At 43.9% G+C, this 21,281-nt stretch overlaps 1 protein-coding gene across 1 annotated transcript; it reads right to left on the reverse strand.

Annotated features, from left to right (window-relative positions):
- Nucleotides 1-19,095: 19,095 nt before the first annotated feature.
- On the reverse strand, nt 19,096-20,817 carry LOC309553091 (E3 ubiquitin/ISG15 ligase TRIM25-like; the record flags this gene model as incomplete). Its single annotated transcript, XM_082253990.1, has 1 exon — nt 19,096-20,817. One exon carries the CDS (start codon nt 20,815-20,817, stop codon nt 19,096-19,098), a length of 1,722 nt encoding a protein of 573 aa, XP_082110116.1.
- Between the last annotated feature and the right edge of the window lie 464 nt (nt 20,818-21,281).

The raw sequence follows: 21,281 nt of genomic DNA on the forward strand, positions 1-21,281 counted from the left end.
TGTCCGAAATCTTTAAAGGACCTTCCCAATTACTTCGCCACGGTTCGGTTTTCCGAAAGGTTTTAATCATGACTTGTCCACCTTTCTCAAATTTTGAGGAGTGTGGAGGAATCATTTTCTGCATGTGAGAAGCTGCATGTGGCAAAATAGTGTTCAGATTGTCTTGCAACATCTGTAACCATTTGGTTTTCTCAATTGCTTCTTTCTGCGGAGTAGACAAAAAAGGTTTGTGTGGAAATACCAGAGGCATTTTCCTACCTGTCATTAGTTCAAAAGGACTGTATTGTATAGATGAGGATGTTGTACTCCTGATACTCATGAGAACAAAAGGTACAGCATCTACCCATGTACTTCCTTTGTCCAGTAACCTTTTTTGCAGTTCTGGACTTGATAGTCCTGTTCATTCTTTCCACAATACCTGCAGATTGTGGATGGTATGGAACATGAAATCTTTGTTGAATTCCCAAAATTTTGCACATTGCTTGCATTATTTTACCTGTAAAATGTGATTCTCGATCCGAACTGAGGTTCATTGGGATCCCCCAAGTTGGAAAAACATGCTTAATTAACATTTTCGCACTTGTTAGTGCATCATCTGTGCGCACAGGTAAAATTTCAACCCATTTTGAAAATACATCAACAAGTATGAGAGCAAATCTCAATCCATTTTTTCCTGTTGGCAGTGGTCCTATATATTGTGCAAAAAGGTAAATCAATTAAATATAAAGTGGTATAGTGTTAAGACCCAATAATTTGGGACACATAAAGAAAATACAGCAGCTATAAAAAACCTCCTTCACTAATGGGAGAAATGAACTATAGACAAATATGTATACAGCGCTATATAAAATCAAATAAAGTTACAATGTGCATCATATAAATCAATATTGCACTGTAAGCGAGTTTATTGATTTATATGATGCACATTGTCACTTTATTTTATTTTATATAGCGCTGTATACATATTTGTCTCTAGTGGTCCTATATAGTCAATTTGTAATGTGGACCATGGACCATTAGCTGAAGGAGTTCTTTGTAAGGGAGATTTTTGTCCCTTTGGTCTGGGGTTTACTTGAGCACAAATTAGACAAGATTGAATTACACTGTCTAGAGTTTCTTCCATTTTTTCCCAGAAAAACTTCTCTCTGAGAACCTCAAGTAATTTCTGCTTACCTACATGGCCTAAACTTTCATGATTGTATTTTGTGAATTCCACCTGCAAATGTTTTGGTATAACAGGACGCAGAATTCCGTTTAAGTCATGACACAAAATCCCGTTTTCACAAACAAAGGGAGATTTTGGATCAACCTGAGAAGCAGAAAGGGACTGATCCTTTTTCTGTTCTTCTGCAAATGAGGGAATCTGTGTATCTGTTTTTCTAACTACACTCACTGAAACTGATTCAGATGGAATCTCTGACTGTTCAATAACAGCTGCTTCTTTTGCTAATGTGTCAGCTGTCCTGTTACCAATGCTTAATTCATCATTGTCTTTTTTATGAGCTGGAACCTTCACAATAGAATAAACACAAGGGTTTTTCTCTGCTAGTGTGAAAATTGATTCTAGTATTTCTTTATGTACCAAAACTTTGTTTGAGGCATCAACAAAACCTCTTCTTTTCCAAATTGGCAAATAGTCAGTAAAAGAACGCACAACATATGAACTGTCACTATAGATTGCTAGTGGACCGCGGTTCTCTTCAATGTTTATAGTCAGTGCTGTTTCTACGGCTAACAGTTCTGCTTTTTGGGCTGAAAAATGTCCTGGAAGTCTGTGCTGTATGGCATATCCTCTATTTGGAAACCAGATTGCATAACCTGCAAAATACTCTCCTGAAACACAGTATCGTGAACCATCCACAAACACTGGTTACATAGTTACATAGTAGGTGAGGTTGAATAAAGACAATAGTCCATCCAGTTCAACCTGTGTAGGTGTGTGTGTGGCTCTGATTATCTCACATAGCCCCGAATGTTCTGATCCTTGAGATGTACATCTAAGAGTCTTTTGAAAGCCACCATACTTCCCGCAGAAACCACCTCTTGTGGTAGAGAATTCCATAATCTTGTAGCCCTAACAGTAAAGAACCCCCCACGTTGCCTGAGGTTAAAACGTTTCTCCTCTAATCGCAATGTATGCCCTCGAGTCCTCATGCATTCCCTTCGACTGAATTGCTTTTTTTCTAAGCTGAGATCCCCATTGAGATATTTATAAATTGCTATCATGTCCCCCCTCAGGCGTCTCTTCTCCAGGGAGAATAAATCAAGCGATTGCAGACGCTCTTCATAATTAAGGTCCTCCAATCCCCTAATCAGTTTAGTTGCCCTTCTCTGGACTCTCTCCAGCTCCAACACATCCCTCCTGAGGACTGGCGACCAGAACTGGACAGAATACTCCAGATGCGGTCGGACCAGAGTTTTATAGAGTGGAAGGATTGCCTCGAAAGAGTCCTGTTCATCAGTCTTCTCTGCGAAACAGAGGAGAGTAGGAATCCTGGACTTCACATGAACACTCATGTTCCAATCCATTATATTCCATCAACTGAGGAAGTACATACTTTGCATTATGTTCAACCTGGATCTGTTTAGCCAACAACCATTGTGAAAATCTTTGATTTGAAACACCTGAAACATATTTCTCAAGGAGAAATTTCAGGGTGGAATGAGGTGTTTGTAAGATAATTTTGTTGATTCCTACGATGTGCTCAGTTGCTTTTACTGCATAGGGAACTCCTACCAATTGTTTTACACGTGTGTCAAAACTCGACTGGAGTTAAAATCCTAGAGAAATATCCCAAAATCCTCCAATTTGCTCCTTGTAATTGGAGCAACACAGAAGAAATAGCATTTTCAGATGTATGCACCTGTAAAGCAAATGGTGCATGCCTTTTTACTGTAGCTAGGGCTGGTGCTGTCTGCAAATCTTTTTTCAAAGATTCAAAGGGGTTAGCAGGGCAGTATACATTGGGCAGCAGGGCAGATGACAAGGAGTCAGCAGGGCAGTATACAGTGGGCAGCAGGACAGATGACCAGGAGTCAGCAGGGCAGTGTGCATGGGGTTAACAGGGCAGATAATGAGAGGTCAGCAGGGGAGTGTACAAGAGTCAGTAGGGCAGTGTACAGTTGGTTATCAGGGAAGTGTAGAGGGGTTAGCAGGGCAGTATACAGTGGGCATCAGGGCAGAGGACACTGAGTCAGCAGGGAAGAGGACAAGGAGTCAGCGGGGCAGTGTGCAGGGGTCAGCAGGGGAGAGAATGAGAGGTCAGTAGGGAAGTGTATAAGAATCAGTAGGGCAGTGTACAGGGGATCAGCATGACAAAGGACAGGGAGTCAGCAGGGCACTGTACAATGCATCAGCAAGAGGACAGGGGTCAGCTGGGTGGAGAACAGAGGTTATTAAAACAGAGGACAAGGTTTCAACAGGGCAGTATACGGGGGTCAGCAGGGAGGATGGCAGGGGTCATAAGGGCAGAGGACAGGGATCAGAAAAGAAGAGGAGAAGGGTCTGCAGGGGAGTGTACAGGGGTCAGCAGAATGAAGGACAGGGTTTAGCAGGGCAGTGTGCAGGGATTAGCTGGACGGAGTACAGGAGTCAGCTGGACAGGGGTAAGCAGGGTGGAGGACAGGGGTCAGCAGAACCGAGGACAGGGGTTGGCAGGACAGAAAATATGTGTCAACAGGGCAATGGACAGGGGTCAGCAAGACATAGAACAGGAGTCAACAGGATGGAGAACATAGGGTCAGCATGGCAGGGTACAAGGGGAACCCATGCTGTTTTTTTATGATCAAATTTATGTTCAAAACTGATCCGATATGCGATCCAGATGCATTCCCATAAAAGGCAATAGCCTAGAACTCGCATCTGAACTGCCCCACAGTGCTCAAAAAACGCACAAGACTCTTTTTAAATTTGCAGCGAATTCGAACTGCCCCTGCATGGCAGATATGTTAACTGGCTTCATACAAAGGTGGTTTGATTTGCATGTCATGTGAATGAGGTGCGGTTCAAAATGTATCCAATTTGCATACTGTATATGTGAATGGAGCCTAAGACTTGAGTTGAATGTTTGGACTTGGTAAATACAGGAAAAAGCAATTTTGCCCTTAGTGTTCCACCAGGGATTTGATTGGGTAATTTTTAGAGTTCCGAATTCATCAGTTTTATAAACTCTATAGAGAAATACCCTAACAGGGTGGATGTGACACAAATGGCAATGCTCACCAGAAGTTGCGAGATTGGTGCCTTTTAGCCTCCCAGCCTTTTTAAAATGATTATAAACTTTTTATTTTTTTTTTATTTTTATGATGAACATGTTAAACTTACCTTCTGTATGTAATGGTTTTGCACAGAGCAGACCGGATCCTCCTCTTCTTGAAACCACGGCCAGTGCTCCTGGCTCCTCCTCTTCGGTGTCCCCACAGGAAGTTGCTTCAATCTCCACAGGCACATTCAGGGGTTCCCTGAATGTGTCTGTAAAGTAGTGCATCTCTACGATGTATGTAGCCTGCTGCAGCTATACGGACATTTCTAAAGGAAAAAATGTCATATACAAACATACATACAAGTTTCAAATTGCATGTACTTGTCATACGGGTGCAGGAAAATCGGGCCTTGGTTGTGGGTGGTGCCAGAACACCGTAACCCCTCGCAGTTACTCTTGCTATGCGCAGGAATGGGTCCTGCTGCTAAAAAATCCATACAAATTTGAAATCGCATGTACTGTACAGGTGCCAAAAATGTAGCCTTTGGTGTTGTTGGTGCTTGAACACCGTAACCCCTTACAGTTACTCTTGCTGGGGGCAGGAATGGGACCTGCTGGCAAGAATTCCATACAAACTTGAAATCGCATGTACTTGTCAGTTGTCATAGAGGTGCAGAAAAATTGTGTCTTGGGTCTTGGTGGCGCCTGAACACCGCAACCCCTCACAGTTACTCTTGCTGGGCGCAGGAATGGGCCCTGCTGGTAAAAATGACATACAAATTTAAAATTGGCAAAGATCAAGTGTTGTATGTGTTCTTATCAGTTATCTAGTGGGGGCGCTGTGCTGTCATCTGACCTAGCCAAGGTTGGGTGGCGGCTATACAAACTGGCTGGAGTGATGGGGACCTGGAAGGTTAGTATCAACAGGAACTGAAATTGGACCTTGGTTGTTGGTGGCGCCTGAACACCGCAACCCCTCGGAGTTACTCTTGCTGCGCGTAGGAATGAGACCAGCAGGTAAGAATTCCATGCAAATTTGAAATCGCATGTACTTGTCATACAGGTGCCAAAAATTGGGCCTTTGGTGTTGGTGCCTGAACACTGCACCCAAGCCCTCGCAGTTACTCTTGCTGGGTGCAGGAACGGGACCTGCTGGTAAGAAAACCATACAAATGTGAAATTGCATGTACTTGTCATACAGGTGCAAACATATTGGGCCTTTGGTGTCAGTGGTGCCTGAACACTGTAACCCCTCACAGTTAGCAGGACACAGGGACAGGGCCTGCTGTTACAAATGACATATGACATTTAAATTGTATGCACCTGTCATACAAGTGCAGCAAAATTAGGCCTTGGGGGTTGGTAGTGACCTAAACCATAGACATTGTTGGAAGCTAGCAGAATTAAGGTAGAGGAATAGGATAGGCAGCATATAACTTCCAGCAGCACTGAACGTCCGTTTGGAAAGCACGCTGGAAGCAGGACAGACCAGTAGCTCCATTGCATATTGAGCATGTTCTGGCCAGTGGTCCATCCTCAAGACCCAGTGGATGCTCAGATGGATAGGTCTCCAATTCAGCCCTTGCGCTTAGATAATCATGCACCATATGATGGAGACGCTGCTGATGGTTGCTTAAACCTAACGGCTCTGGGTGCTGCTGATGATTAAAGAACTGTTTAAAGGCATCGGTCAGCCAGCCGCCTTCTCCACCGCTCCTCCTTTGGCTGAACGATGCCTCAGAAACCCGTTCGGAGAATGTTGACCTCCCAGTGTCTGGAAAGGCGTTACACAAATTTTTCTTCAAGGCCTCCTCAAGATTAGGGATGATCGAACTTTAGAAAAGTTCGGTTCGACCAGAACACCCGAACTTCACGAAAGTTCGGTTCGGATTTCAGAACCCCATTGAAATCAATGGGACCCGAACTTCGGTAATCAAAAAACACCATTTTGAAGCCCCAAAACCCAATAAATGCCCCTAAAAAGTGCCTAGGGTTCTGGGTCATGCCCCATTAACTATTAATCACACAAAAAGTTCTTAAAAATTGTCATTTTTGATAAAAAAAAAGCCAATTATTGAAAAATTAAAAAAAAAAAAAAAAAAAAAGAGATTTTTTGATTTTTACTTTGGATTTAGTATCTGGGGGGTCTAAAAGGTGTACATGTGAAGTTTCAGCTCTGTAGCATGTCCAGAACCATGAAAAAAAAAGAGATAATTTTTCAGTAGAACAGGGATGTGGTTCGGGAGCCTCCTTTAACTTTAACACCTATATGATCTTTTTTTTCTGGTTCTGGACATGCTACAGAGCTGAAACTTCACATGTACACCTTTTAGACCCCCCAGACACAAAATCACACAAAAAAAAGTTCTTAAAAATTGTCATTTTTGATAAAAAAGCCAATGATTGAAAAATTATAAAAAAAAAAAAAAAAGAGATTTTTTTGATTTTTACTTTGGATTTCAGATCTGGGGGGTCTAAAAGGTGTACATGTGAAGTTTCAGCTCTGTAGCATGTCCAGAACCAGAAAAAAAAAAGATTGTTTGTATTAGAAAACTTTCAGCTCAGGGGGTTGGCTTCTCTGCTGTAACACCTTGCCGGTTTAATAGAAGGCATTTTTTTGGGTTCTTTGCAGTCAGGAAAAACATCTGAACTTGTGTATAGTGGTACTGTGCACAAGTTCTGATGTTTTGCCTGCCTCCAAAACCCCCCAAAAAATGCCAGCAAAAACACACCTGGGCATTTTTTTTTTTTGACGCTAGCGTTTTTTTTGGCATTTTTTGGGGTTCTTTTGAGGCAGGCAAAACATCTGAACATGTGTATAGGGGGTATATATAGACATATATGTCTGAATATATACCCCTAGACATATATAGGTGTGATAGTAGCAGAAATAAATGCTTGCGCTAATGAAATCATTTACAGTAATATATTTCTGCTACTATCACACCTATATATGTCTAGGGGTATATATTCAGACATATATGTCTATATATCCCCCCTATACACATGTTCAGATGTTTTGCCTGCCTCAAAAGAACCCCAAAAAATGCCAAAAAAAACGCTAGCGTAAAAAAAAAAAATGCCCAGGTGTGTTTTTGCTGGCATTTTTTGGGGGGTTTTGGAGGCAGGCAAAACATCAGAACTTGTGCACAGTACCACTATACACAAGTTCAGATGTTTTTCCTGACTGCAAAGAACCCAAAAAAATGCCTTCTATTAAACCGGCAAGGTGTTACAGCAGAGAAGCCATATTCCTGTGCTTAAAGTTTTCTAATACAAACAATCTTTTTTTTTCTGGTTCTGGACATGCTACAGAGCTGAAACTTCACATGTACACCTTTTAGACCCCCCAGATCTGAAATCCAAAGTAAAAATAAAAAAAATCTTTTTTTTTTTTTTTTTTTTTATAATTTTTCAATCATTGGCTTTTTTATCAAAAATGACAATTTTTAAGAACTTTTTTTGTGTGATTTTGTGTCTGGGGGGTCTAAAAGGTGTACCTGTGAAGTTTCAGCTCTGTAGCATGTCCAGAACCCCAAAAAAAGATCATATAAGTGTAAAAGAGGGGTCCCACCATCCCTGCTCTACTGAAAAATGATCTTTTTTCTGGTTCTGGACATGCTACAGAGCTGAAACTTCACATGTACACTTTTTAGACCCCCCAGACACTAAATCCAAAAAAAGTCATGCCTGCCTCCAAAAATGCCCGATAAATGCAAGAAAAAGCGCCGTAGAGAAGCCGTATACCTGTTCTAATAAAAATTATAAGAAAATGCTAATTTTTGGGGGGTTCTGGACATGCTCCAGAGCTGAAACTTCACATGTACACTTTTTAGACCCCCCAGATACTAAATCCAAAGTAAAAATCAAAAAATCTCTTTGTATTTTTTTTATTTATTTTTTTTATAATTTTTCAATCATTGGCTTTTTTATCAAAAATGACAATTTTTAAGAACTTTTTTTGTGTGATTTTGTGTCTGGGGGGTCTAAAAGGTGTACCTGTGAAGTTTCAGCTCTGTAGCATGTCCAGAACCATAAAAAAAAAGATTGTTTGTATTAGAAAACTTTAAGCACAGGAATATGGCTTCTCTGCTGTAACACCTTGCCGGTTTAATAGAAGGCATTTTTTTGGGTTCTTTGCAGTCAGGAAAAACATCTGAACTTGTGTATAGTGGTACTGTGCACAAGTTCTGATGTTTTGCCTGCCTCCAAAACCCCCCAAAAAATGCCAGCAAAAACACACCTGGGCATTTTTTTTTTTTTACGCTAGCGTTTTTTTTGGCATTTTTTGGGGTTCTTTTGAGGCAGGCAAAACATCTGAACATGTGTATAGGGGGTATATATAGGCATATATGTCTGAATATATACCCCTAAACATATATAGGTGTGATAGTAGCAGAAATATATTACTGTAAATGATTTCATTAGCGCAAGCATTTATTTCTGCTACTATCACACCTATATATGTCTAGGGGTATATATTCAGACATATATGTCTATATATACCCCCTATACACATGTTCAGATGTCATGTCTGACATCAAACATGTCCTCAAAAAAACACTGGCAGTGGCAGCCCCTGCAGCATAAAAAATGCTTGCTGGTGAGAAGCCACATACCTGTCCCGAAGCAACTCAGAGAAATGATCATTTCTCTATAGCGGTCACCCTGCTATGGAAGGGTTTTGTCACCCTGCCATAGCAGTCACTGTCAGTTAACCCTACACTACACTACGGTCCCCTGACACTTAACACTTTCCCTACAGAAACTACATTTTTGAAGCTAACTTAAGTGTAAAGGAGCACTCTAACTACACTAGATATCCCTTTCCTCACACTAAAAATAGCTAAATGACACTTTTAAAGTAAAATTAACAGAACTGCTTCCACTCTCTTCCATGTCCAGTATAACAATGCTGGGAATATGGCTGGGGCAATCTTATATACTGGGGGGCGTATTCACTAATGATTGGTCTAGGGACCCCCTAGTCACTCCAATCACATTCCTAGCATTCTCCTGCCTCCTCAATTGGCTTTTGCTAATGGTTCTGGTCCAATCACGGGCTTTTAAAGCCCATTTCCTGAAGCATTGCATTTTGGGCGGTTCTGGTTGCCGAATTCCGAACTTTTTGGGCAAAAAGTTCTAAATTCGGCCGAACCTCGAACACCCAATGTTCGGGCCGAACCGATGGTGGACCCGAACCGTTCGATCATCCCTACTCAAGATGTTTCATCCTCTGCTCCCTCTGCGAAGGCAGAATGAGCTCTGCAACTTTACCCTTGTAACGTGGATCAAGAAGGGTTGCCAACCAGTAATTATCCCTCTCCTTGATAGCACAAATCCTTGTGTCCTTTCGCAGGCTTTGCAGAATTAGGGAGCCCATGCAACATAAGTTGAAGAAGGCATGAGCTCCTGAGTCCTCTGGGTCACTAAGGATGACATTGCCAACAGGAGTACCCTCTCCCCAACCACGTACAACTCCTGGGGTTCTGGGGAATCAAAACCATCCCTTGAAGACTGCTATATGCTATCCTCTACATCCATGCTACCGAATTCCTCCTCATCCTCTTCCTCCTGTGTGTTTTGTGGCCCTGCAGGAATGATATCTGCATAAAGGGGGCCTTGTGAGGAAAGGAAGTCCTCTTCTTCCTACTGCTGTTCTGCCTCAAGTGCCCTGTCCATGATTCCACGAAGCGTGTGCTCCAGCAGGTAGACTAGAGGGATAGTGTCACTGATGCATGCATTGTCCCAGCTCACCATCCTTGTGGCCTCCTCAAATGGTGACAGGATGATGCATGCATCCTTTATCAAAAGCCACTGGCGTGGCAATAAAAAGTCAAGCTCTCCTGATCCTGTCCTTGTGCCATTCTCATGCAGGTACTCAGTGATGGCCCTCTGCTGCGTGTGCAGCCGCTGCAGCATTGCCAACATTGGGTTCCACCTGGTGGGCATGTCACAAATGAGAGAGTTGGTGGGCAGATTGAATTCCCGTTGAATGTCAGATAAGCGAGCACTGGCATTGTATGAACACCGGAAATGGCCACAGACTTTTCTGACATGCCTCAGGAGATCTTGGAAGCACGGGTATCTGCTCAAGAAACGCTGCACCACCAGATTCAGAACATGTGCCAAGCATCGAACATGTGTCAAGTGTCCCTATCAGAGGGCGGAGAGAAGGTTGGTGCCATTATCGCATTCAACCATTCCTGGCTCAAGCTGTCATGGTGTCAACCATCTCTGAGCCTGCCCTGCAGAGCTGACAGAATCTCTGCACCGGTGTGACTCCTATCCCCTAGACAGACCAACAGAATCACAGCATGGCATCGTTTGGCCTGACTGCTTGCGTAGCCCCTTGAACGTGAAGTTGGCAAATATTGACACCCATAAAATATCAGTACCCTCTGTTGTGAAAAGTGTATGCTTGTAAAAAAAATTGGCCAGAGTCTTGTATGGGGAAATTACCGCCGCCTCTGCCACAGTAGCCGCATTATTCAGTTGAGGCAAAAGTCACCAATGAAAATGTAGCATTGCCCCCATAGGGGTTGATGATTATGAAGATCCCTGGGTCTCCCTCTGATTATCCTGCAGCCAGAAGATTGAGTATTTTTACATAGCCAGGTGCACACTCATCCACTCGTTATCCAATGATCAGTTTTTTCTTTTTTGTATTTGTTGGTAGAACTTGGATAGGAAAAGGGATTAGTGGGATACTCCATCTTGAACTACGTACAAAAGAGGACAACTCTCCCTTGGCCTCACTTAATTGAACTAAATAGAAGACCCAGTACTGGGACAAGGTAATCTAGAACCCAAGGCGAACATGCCAAACTGCACCCCTCCTTAAGATGTAGGAGCATAAATTCCCCCAGTATAAATCCCCCCCCCCCCTGCTGAAATTCCCTTAGTAGCACAAATCTTTGCCCTCCATCCTCCCAATTCCCCCCCAACACAAATGCCCCGTCCCAAAAAAAGTCACCTCTCCTAGCACAAATCCTCTACCCCTCACATTTCCCCTCTGAGTGCACATCCTCTCCCCTTAACTCCAAATCACCCCTCCTAGCACAAATCAACCCCCCCCCCCCTCCAATGTCTCCTCCTAACACAAATCTCCCTCAACATACATTTCCCGTCCTAGCACCATTCTCCTCCCCCTTCCCCATATCACCTATTCTAGCACAAACCCCCCAAATCCCCCCTCCTGGTACAAATCTTCCTCCCAACACAAATCCCCCTAAATCATTACCCCTAGCAATTCTTACCCCCTGCCACCCCCCAAAATGCCCCCCCTCAACACACATCCCCTCCCTTTCAATCTCCTCACAGTTCCCCTCCACCTCACAAGAAACGACATAGTGCCCAGGGCAGCCGTCCCTCCTGCCCACCCCTTTTCCTAGCCGTGAGCAGACCCTCTGCTAAACCATAGGGGTTTGTATAGAAGAAAAGTCCTTTTCTTACTCTGGCAGCAGAATCAATGAACACTGACTCTTCGGGACACTAATCAGTATCCTCTTTGGCTGGCACCCATCCACTGGTCCACAGCAACCAGAAACAGATCCTTACAGATATATCCCCTTTCTCTGCCGTACATCAGGGTTGCAGCTTCTGTAACTCCGGCCCTCAGGTCGGCCACCTGAAGCCGCATGGCAGCCTGTACAGAGGAGGGGCAGCAGCCCCCTCCCTCCGGGACCCTGCTCCTCAGCCATAGACCCCCTGCACACATGCTCTCTTGGTGTAAATACAGTCACCCACCATGCCTTGAGGCACTTTATGCCAATGGCCAGGGCTGTATCTACACCCATGCTCCCATTCATCAGGTTTCCTCTCACTGTCCAATATGCCCCTTCCTATTGGACCAGTGTGAAACAGGTAGACAACATGAGCAGCATCTGATCCAACTGAGCAGACCCTATCAATGGATCACTGCTCCCTGTTAAGCACAGAGTACTTAAATTTGCCTGACAGTTCCCCTGGTAAGCAGGGGAAACCCTAAAACTATGCAGTCTCTAGCACCTACCTAGGAGGGTGCTACAAATATAAACTAACAGAGCAGCAAAATAATAAAGATGAAGATTGAGTTACTCCAAACCTCCCCTAGTAACAGGAACCTGCGGAGTCTCCAACCCGAGTCTGGCTGATTTAGGGTGCCAAAGGAATGTGGAGAGAACTGAATCAATATCCCTGAATACCCTTTTGGTCACATAGGTTGGTAAATTAGACAAAATATACCAACATTTTGGGAGGAAAATCCCTCCGCCAGCCAGAGTAAGAGGAAGTTTGAGCCAATGAGATGTCTAAGTAAGGAAAGAATGGTTTAACCCCAAAGTCTGTGCTCCAGCGCCGATCTCCCAGCTGCGCCTCTGAGTGGCTGAAAGCAGCTAGCTGAAGCTCTCAGCCAACCAGTGAGTCCCATTTATTAAACTGGCTTGGTTTCTTTTTCAAGCCAGTTTTATGAATGGGAGTCACTGAATGGCTTAGAGCGTCAGCTAACCGCTCTGCAGGCTACTAACCTCTGGAATCGGGGCGGGTCAGAAGATGACACACATCTAACAGGCAACTTCTTCCTTCTCACTTACTACTTTTCCGCTACTACTGAGCATCATCACATGGAAACGTAGCGTGCGTCAAAGTCAGGAGGACCAGGATTCATCTGTCTTCCCTTAAAGTTACAGCCGGTCTGCTCCCTGCTGCAAAACAGGTCCTTTCACTGCAAGCATGGCTCCGTTTCCTGTGACAGTGGGCGCCTCTGCGGCCAGGCTGAAAAGGGAGGAATGGGGGGGCAAAATTCAAATCCAGTCCAGGGACAGATTTTGTCTGGGGACAGTGTCCTCAGTCCGGGGACTTTCCCTGAAAACCGGGGACATCTGGTCCCCCTACCCTACAGGATTAACAGCTCTGGGCATGTTAGTGGGAGCAGAGCCCAAGATAGAAGGGAAACTGTGAGAGTCTAAGATACTTTATAGAGCTGGGGGGGCTATTTCTTCCACAAAGAGTGCTTTTGGCACGGGGAGAGATAAATCATCCACCACCAACTTGTGTTTCTCATGCTTCTCTGATGCCATCTTTGGAACCTCCCCGGGGAGGATTTGGAAAGCCAGTTTCCCAGAGTTTTGACTGAATGGTGCCCGATTTTACCCATGTCGGGTGGTAGGGTGATGTGACAGAAGGCAGGATAAGTAGGAGTCACTGGGATCTGCTGTTCTGTGTCCGTAAGATATAAGCAGGATTGAGTGACACCACTGGAGCTCGGGTAAAGACGCTGCTCACATCTTTGCCACCAGCCTCACCCCCAAAGAGATGTCTTTATTGTATACATATGAAAGTGATGTGTAATCATATTGTAACCTCAGATTATGTGATTGTATTGCAGTCTTACAGAACAATCCACACAAGTCAGTTCAGTTTTGGAATGCAACAACAACATGGCTTCTGTCAGTTCTGTTAGTTATCTGTCAGCTGAGAGTTAGTGGGACGGAATATTGTATTTGTCATTCCAGTCCCAGGACCTCAGCAGCCAGGAGGACCTGAGAATCTTCTCATACTGATCAGAAGGAGATCACAGATGGAGGAAACACCAATGTCACCCAAGTTGTAGTGTCATTGGTGAGATTTAAACCTCCGACCTACCTAGACCAGGTGTGTGCCGTGTCTCCATCTCCTCTCCCAGCTCCGAATTATGTCTCCTCTCTCCACAGATTAACTCTATTTCATCCAAAATCCGACACACCACTCTGTTATCCCTCTCTCCTCTCTTCCCCTCCCTCCTCACTCCTTTTTCTCTACTCCTTCCATCTCACTTTCTCTCTTCTCCTCCTCCATCCTCTCTCTCTTCTCTCCTCCTCCTCTCTCTTACTCTCTTTGCTCTCCTTCCTCATCCTCTCTCTCTTCTCTACTCCTTCCATCTCACTTTCTCTTCTCTCCTCCTCTCTCTCTCTTCTCTCATTCTCCTTCCCATTGCTCCTCTCTTTCTCTTCTCTCCTCACATTGCTCATTCTCTCACTTTCTGTCTCCCCCTTCTCTCCTCCATCATCGTTTCTCCTTCTCTCCTCCTCCCTCCTCTCACTCTCTTCTCTTCTTTTTCTCTTCTTCCTCCTCTCTTTTCTCCTCATTTATCCTCTTTTTATCCTCCTCTTTCCTCTCTCTTTTCTATCAACCTTTTTGTCCCCTCTCTCCTTCTCCTTTCTCTCTTTCTCTTTTCCTACTTCACCCTCTCTTTTTCTTCTCTCTTCCTCTTTCCACTCTCTCTCTTCTTTGCTCCTCCCTCTTCTCTCTCACTACTCCTTACACCTCCTCCTTAATTCGCCTTTCTTTTCTCCCCTCCACTTTTCTCTCTCTCTTTCTTTCCTCCTTCTCCCCTTTCTTATTCTTCTCTCCTCCTCCTTCCTCCCTCTCCTTTTTATACGGTTCCCTCCTCTCTCTTCTGTCCTTTTCACTCTTCTCTCTCCTTCCGCTTCTCTCCCTTCTCCTCCATCCTCTCACTAAATTCTCTCCTTCTCCATTCTCTCTTTCTAACTTCTCTATTAGTTCCTCCTCTTGTTCTATTCTCTCCTCCTTTCTTTCTTTCTTTCTTTCTTTCTTTCTTTCTTTCTTTCTTTCTTTCTTTCTTCATATTTTACTCATTATTTACTCATTCTTCCCTTTTCCCTCTTCTCTCCTTTTCCCTCATCACTTTCTCTTCTCTTCTCCCCACTTCCTCTCTCTATCTTCTTTCTTCCTTGTTCCTCTCTTTCTCTTTTCTCCACCTCCCTCTACCATCCCTCTCTCTCTTTTCGCTTCTCCTTCCTCCTCTCTATCTCTTCTCTCCTCCTTTATTGCTTTCTATTCTCTCCTCCCTCTATTTCACTTCTCCGCCCTCCTCTCTTTTTTCTCCTTCTCCTTCCTCTTTTCTCTATTTTCTCTCCTCCCTTCTCCTCTCTCCCTCTTTCTCTTCTTTCCTCAAATTTCTTTTTATCCCCTCTATCCCTCCTTCTCTCTCTGCCTTCCTCCTCTCTTCTCTTCTCTTCTCTCCTCCTTACTCCTCTCTTTCTCTTCTAGCCTCGTCTCTCTGCTCCCTTTCTCTCCATTCTCAGCTCTTTCCTCTTTTCTCCTCATCCCTCCTCTCTATCTCTGTCCCTTCTATCCTTCTTCCTCCTTCCTCTGTTTTCTTTACTCCTTCCTGATCTTTCCCTCTTCTCTCTTCTTCCCTCTTTACTCTCTACTATCTCCTCCTTCCTCCTTTCTCTCTTCTCTACCCCTCCCTACTTTTTATATCTTCTCTCTTCCCCTCTTTTTCTCTTTGCTTCTCTATTTCTAGCTCTTCTCTTCTCCTTCCTCCTCACTCTATTTTCTCTCCTCCTTTCTGATATCTCCCTCTGATCTTTTCAACCCTCCTCTTGCTCTTATCTCCTCCTTCCTCCCATCTCTCTCTCCTTTCCTCTCCTCCTTCCTCTATCTTCCTTTTCTTCTCCTCCCTCCTCTATCTCTCTTCATCCCTTCTTCCTCCCCTCCCTCTTCTCTACTCTCTCCCCCTCTCTGTGTTTTCTCTCCCCCTTCCATCTTTCTCCATCTTCTTTTTCTTTACTCCTCCTCTCTCTTCTCGCTTACTTCCTTCTCTCCCTGTTTTCTCCCCTCCTCCCTCCTCTTACTCTCTTCATCTCTTTTTCTTCTCTCCTCCTCCATCCTCTCTCTCTGCCTCTTCTCTCCTCCTTCATCTCTTTCTTCCTTCCTCCTTCCTTCTCTCTTTCTATTTTTTCTTCAACTTTTTCTTTCTCCTCTCTTTTCCTCCCTCTCTCTTCTATCCCTGCCCTTCTCCTCTCTCCTTTTTCTCTATCTTCTCTCCTCTCCTTCTCCCTTTCTCTTCACTACTCCTCCTTCAGCTCTCTCTTTTTTCTCTCCTCCTTCCTCCTCCACTATTTCTTCTCTCCTCATCTTTCCTTCCACTATTTTCGCTCAGTGTTTTCTCTCCTCAACTCTCTTATTTGCTGTCCTTTCTCTTCTTTCTTCACCCCTTCTCTTTCTCTTCTCTCCTCCATCTTGTTCTCTCTGTTTTCTCCTCCTTCCTTCTCTCTCCCTCTCTTCCTTTCTCCTCCTTCTTCTCTGCCTCCCCTTTTCTCTCTCTCCCTTCTTAACTCCTCCCTCTTCCCTCCTCTTTCTCTCCCCCCCCCTTTCTCTTATTCTCTTCTCTCTCCTCTCTTTCCTTTTGCCTCCTCCCTCGTCTCTTTCTTTTTTCCTCCTCTCTTTCTTTTGTCTTCTTTTTTTCTCCTCTCTTCCTCTTTTTTCAGCTCCTTCCTTCTCTTTCTCCCATCACCTCCTCCGTCTGCTCTCTTCCTATAGTTTCAATGTTTTCTCTCCTGCTTCCTCCTCCCTTCTCTCTCTCTTATTTCTTCCGCTCTCCATATTTTCTCCTTCTCCCTCCTCTCTCTTGCTTCTCTCTTTCTCTCTCACTATTCTCTCCTCTGTCCTCTCTCTTTTCTCTCCTCCCTCCTCTCTCTGTCTTCTTTCCTCCTTCCTCCTTTTATTTCTCTTCTCTACTTCTCTCTCCTCTTTCCTCTTCTCTTTCTCTCCTCCTTCTTCTCTCTCTTCTCTCCTCATTCCTCCTCTCTCTTCTCTCCTCCTCCATTATCTGCCATCTCTCCTCTCATATTCTCATTCAATTTCCTCCTCTCTTCTCCTACATTCTAATCCTATCTCTCCTCCCATATTCTGTGATGTCATTTCCCCCTTCCTCAATGTCATTTCCTCCCTTCTCTCCTACAAGACTCATCTTACTGATGTGAGGAAGGAAAGTTTACTTTTGACCTTCAAATGCTTAAAGCAGAACTATGACTACATTTATAATATACATTGATCTCCTAGTTATATATATGATCTCCATGGATGATGGGTATTTTGGTGAATTCATGTATCGGATGAAGCCTGGTGGCAATGCTCATCTCCGTTCGGTCCAGACCAGGCATAGAGGACTCAGGGAAGGATCCATCACTATTACAATGATTGGAGTCAGAATGAGAAATGACCACCATGATCATCCTTCACTTCATACATAACGTGGAGTCTCCTCATTTATGGGTGCAATGGAATCATCAGGAGGAAATAAAATAGGAGATATATTTCTATAGTTTCAAAAAATTAACTGAGAATAAGAAATTGTGCATTACATGGACAGAGGACACAATTCCACTCCATTCAGTCACGGTTCAGGCCTCAGAGTGCAGAACTCATTAGACAATTAAAGAATAAGTAATAATCCTGTAAACAATTGCAGATCATCTACTGAACTCCATTGTTCACAAATCAAACTGATATAAATTGTTCCCAAATCCATGTATGTGTCTGAGAGGAAAGTGCCTGTGTTGCTCCTAGCAACCAATCATATTCCAGCTCTCATGTCTTAGTGCTTGTTGGACAGCGACTGGAAGATTCTGACCAATATGGTGTAATTATTTCTGCTGGAGCGGAGTACCTGACCTATCTCCTGTAATACTCTCCAAGGATCATGGGGAATTATTTCAGCCCCATCATAGTATAATGACTCCATTCCAATATCTATCTATTTTCCTGAAATAATAAAGACATCAGGAGACCTCCATCATTTCAGGTCATGTTCATCTGTGAGCTGCAGAGGTCCCTGTGTAGAAGTGTCACCCTCCAGCCCCTCCCCCCTGTCAGCCTCTATACTGATCCCCATTGGTGGATGTGGGTGGGACTTCTTCTGGCTCAGATCACGCAGTGTGCAGTGGTGGGGCTCATCCTGAATATACACAGTAACCCTGGTGTCACTGGTCTTTGGGGATCTAGAACTTCTCATATCATAGTGAGCACAGCACAACCCAATCTGAGGAAATGCTTCATCTCCATTTATTATAAAGAAATCACTTCCAATACAATACGATTCCTTACAATCAATTCTAATTACTAGACATGATTGGGACATAAAAGATCCAAAAAATGATTGACAGAACTGATCACGTGACTCCAGTGATAGAAATAGAACATGACCAATAGAAACATGAACATTCCTAATCAGGTCCTCTGGTGAACGGCAGACAAGATTCCCGGGACCCCTTTAGACATGAACAATACGAGTTCTAGCACCTCCTCAGTCCACCCATTCCCCTAAAAATCATTTCAACCGTTTCACTAAATCCTTATTACTTCCCATCACTATATGAGTAAAAGAACATTTCTCTATATAAATTGAGACTTCAGGAGAAAATATTCAGAGAAAAAAATCTAACAAAATTTTAGGAAAGTGAAGAGGAGGAGAATGTTGGGATGTCTTCTCTTATTTAAAGCTAAAATCCAGGCAGATGGAGATATTGATAGAAACAGGAAAATGAGGAAGAAAATGACCATTAACGAATATTATTACCATGAAGGTGAACTGACTCTGTAATGCAAATCATATTAGAAAAATCATAATAAAATTAATTATATTAAAATTATTTTACAATCAGCAACATTTCAAGAGACAAACCTCTAAATTCCAGGACTGTCCCTGGAATCCAGACACACCTGACAGTTATCTTCGTGTCAGTTAATGAATTACATTTATTATATTTAAAGGGCATCCGTCATGAAAGAATCATGGGACTGCCACTGATAAACTTTCCTTTTGAGAATACTAGTTTCCTGGCTGTCATGCTGATGCTTTGGCTTCAATGATGTCTCAGTCTTTGACCCGGAACAAGTATAGAGATAAGGAATTCTGCCACTTTTCTGATTCTTATTTGCAATATGCTTGCTCTGGGTCAAAGACTTAAAGTGGTAATAAGCCCAGACACAAACATGATATATATTGAAGCTTACCAATCTTTTTTCTTTAATTTTCCCCTGGTGATCCTGCCATTAACACACTTCCTGTTTTAGGTTGGCTCTTCTATCTATGGAGTTCCCACTTCCCCCAAGCATTGGCTGATCAGTGATCCAATTCCATCACCCATTCCTGTGATGTCACCGGACTCTGGGCAGAATTCTCACATCTCCCCCCACATATCTTTACAAAACCTTTTAATACATTAAACCCAGCATGGAGGGGCTCAATGAAGGTGGTGGTGAAGGTGTGGAGGTGTCGGATCGGGTCACACAGATCATAATAGGAGATCCGCCCGGCCTCATAATCCAGATCTATTCTGACTCTGTTACTGGAGATATTGGTGGGTAAGAGGGTCAATTTACTGTCATGTATCACAAAATACTGATTACCAGACCTGTCCAATCCCCAGGACTTGGTATTCTTTCCAATCTCTGACTTACGTCCTCTCCTGTCTATACTGGTGTAACACATCCCGACTATCCATTCATCTGATCCCCCGACATCCACATCCCAGTAATGTCTCCCTGAGGAGAAACTCTGACTGCTCATCACCTGAGGACAATACTGGAATCTCTCTGGTGCTTGTGGGCGCTTCTGGTTCCTATCTGACCTGGATACAGTTTTCCTGTCATCTGATATATGTAGTTTATTATGAGCTGTGTTTCCATCCAGTAATATGTCTGCAGGGTAATACATCCCGACTCTCCAGCTCTCTGACCCCCCGACATCCATATCCTGGTAATGTTGCCCTGAGGAGAAACTCTGACTGCTCATCACCTGAGGATAACCCTGGAATCTCTCTGATGTTTCTGGGTAATTCTGGTCTATATCTGACCTGGATACAGTTTTCCTGTCATCTGATATCTGTAGATAATTATAAGCTGTGTTTCCATCCAGTAATATGTCTGCAGCTCCCTGTATAGGGAAATATACATTTACCTCTGTTATTATATCAGATAAACCTGTGTGTAAGACCCCCGCCACACCCAGACCCCCTCCATCATGGAGGAGTTCCTCATGTCTCTCTCTGTCCTCATTATCTCCATCCTCAGTATCACACAAGTCACCTGTGTCTGATTCCTGTAAGACAGTCAGTGGATCCGTCATGTTACACAGCTTCTCAATGTCCACCATCTTCCTGGACAGCTCCTCCTTCTTTATTTCCAGATCCCGGATGGAGATGGAGATCCGCTCTGCCCGCCCGGAGATGTCCATCAGGACTCTCTTCTCCAGGTCTTCCAGACGTCTCCTGAGATCTATAAACAGGGCAGTGACTCTCTCGGTGTCACCAGCTGCTTCTTCTTCTACTTTCCTCCTGTGTTCCTGCAGACTCTGGACTCTTTCCTCCGTCTCCTCTCTCTTTGTCAGAAGTTTCTGCAGAACATTCCTCAGTGTCTCCTTCTTCTTTTCAAAACCTTCATCCAGTGACACCATTTTATGTCCTGCGTGTTCTCCAATCAGACAGCAAGACACACAGACACAGGTCTCATCCTCAGTGCAGTAATACTCCAGGATCTTCTTATGGACGGAGCATTTCCTGCTCTCCACTGACAAGGTGGGGTCAGTTAAGATGTGTTCTGGGGACTTTTTGTGGACTTTCAGGTGTTTATCACACAGAGAAACCTCACAGTGTAAACAGGATCTAACAGCAGGTACAGGAGAGTCCACACAGTAGGTACAGAAGACCCCAAACTCCTGATCTGGCTGAGCTATGTTCCTCATGGTTATGTTTTCCTGCAGTTCAGGTCGATCCTGAAATTTCTCTCTGCATACAGAACCGGAATAATCTCCAGACCCCTCCTGTGTATCCAGCACACATTCCATACCAACCCAGCAGAGGTTGTGCTCACATTCTAGGGATACAGAATCTGTAGAAAAGTTCTGACAGACGGAACATTCCAGCTCAGCTCTCACATCAGCAGACGCCATCGCTGACAGCAGAAGAGAAACGAAAGTATAAGTCTGGAGCTAAAAATACAATTGAACCGGTACAACTCGTCTGCACAGGGCGAGGCTGAGCTCAGCTCTCTGTTGAATTGTTAATAAACCTTTCGAAGCCAGATTAGGACAAGACCCATGATGATTGTGTACATTTACACTAATAAAAAATAATTTTTACATCTTGATCAGCAATCATATTCGTAGGCCAAATCAGGGGTTGTGATGCAGCATCTAGAGGTAGGACACATGTGTCTTTCATCCTGGTAGAACACCTGTTGTACATCCAAAGGTGTAGAGAAGATAGTGGAGTGGCTTACTAAGTCTTCACCCTCCTCCTCCTCTGTCTC

The sequence above is a fragment of the Pelophylax lessonae genome (genome assembly GCF_965119305.1).
Source record: "Pelophylax lessonae genome assembly, chromosome: 4".
Taxonomy (NCBI): Eukaryota; Metazoa; Chordata; class Amphibia; order Anura; family Ranidae; genus Pelophylax; species Pelophylax lessonae.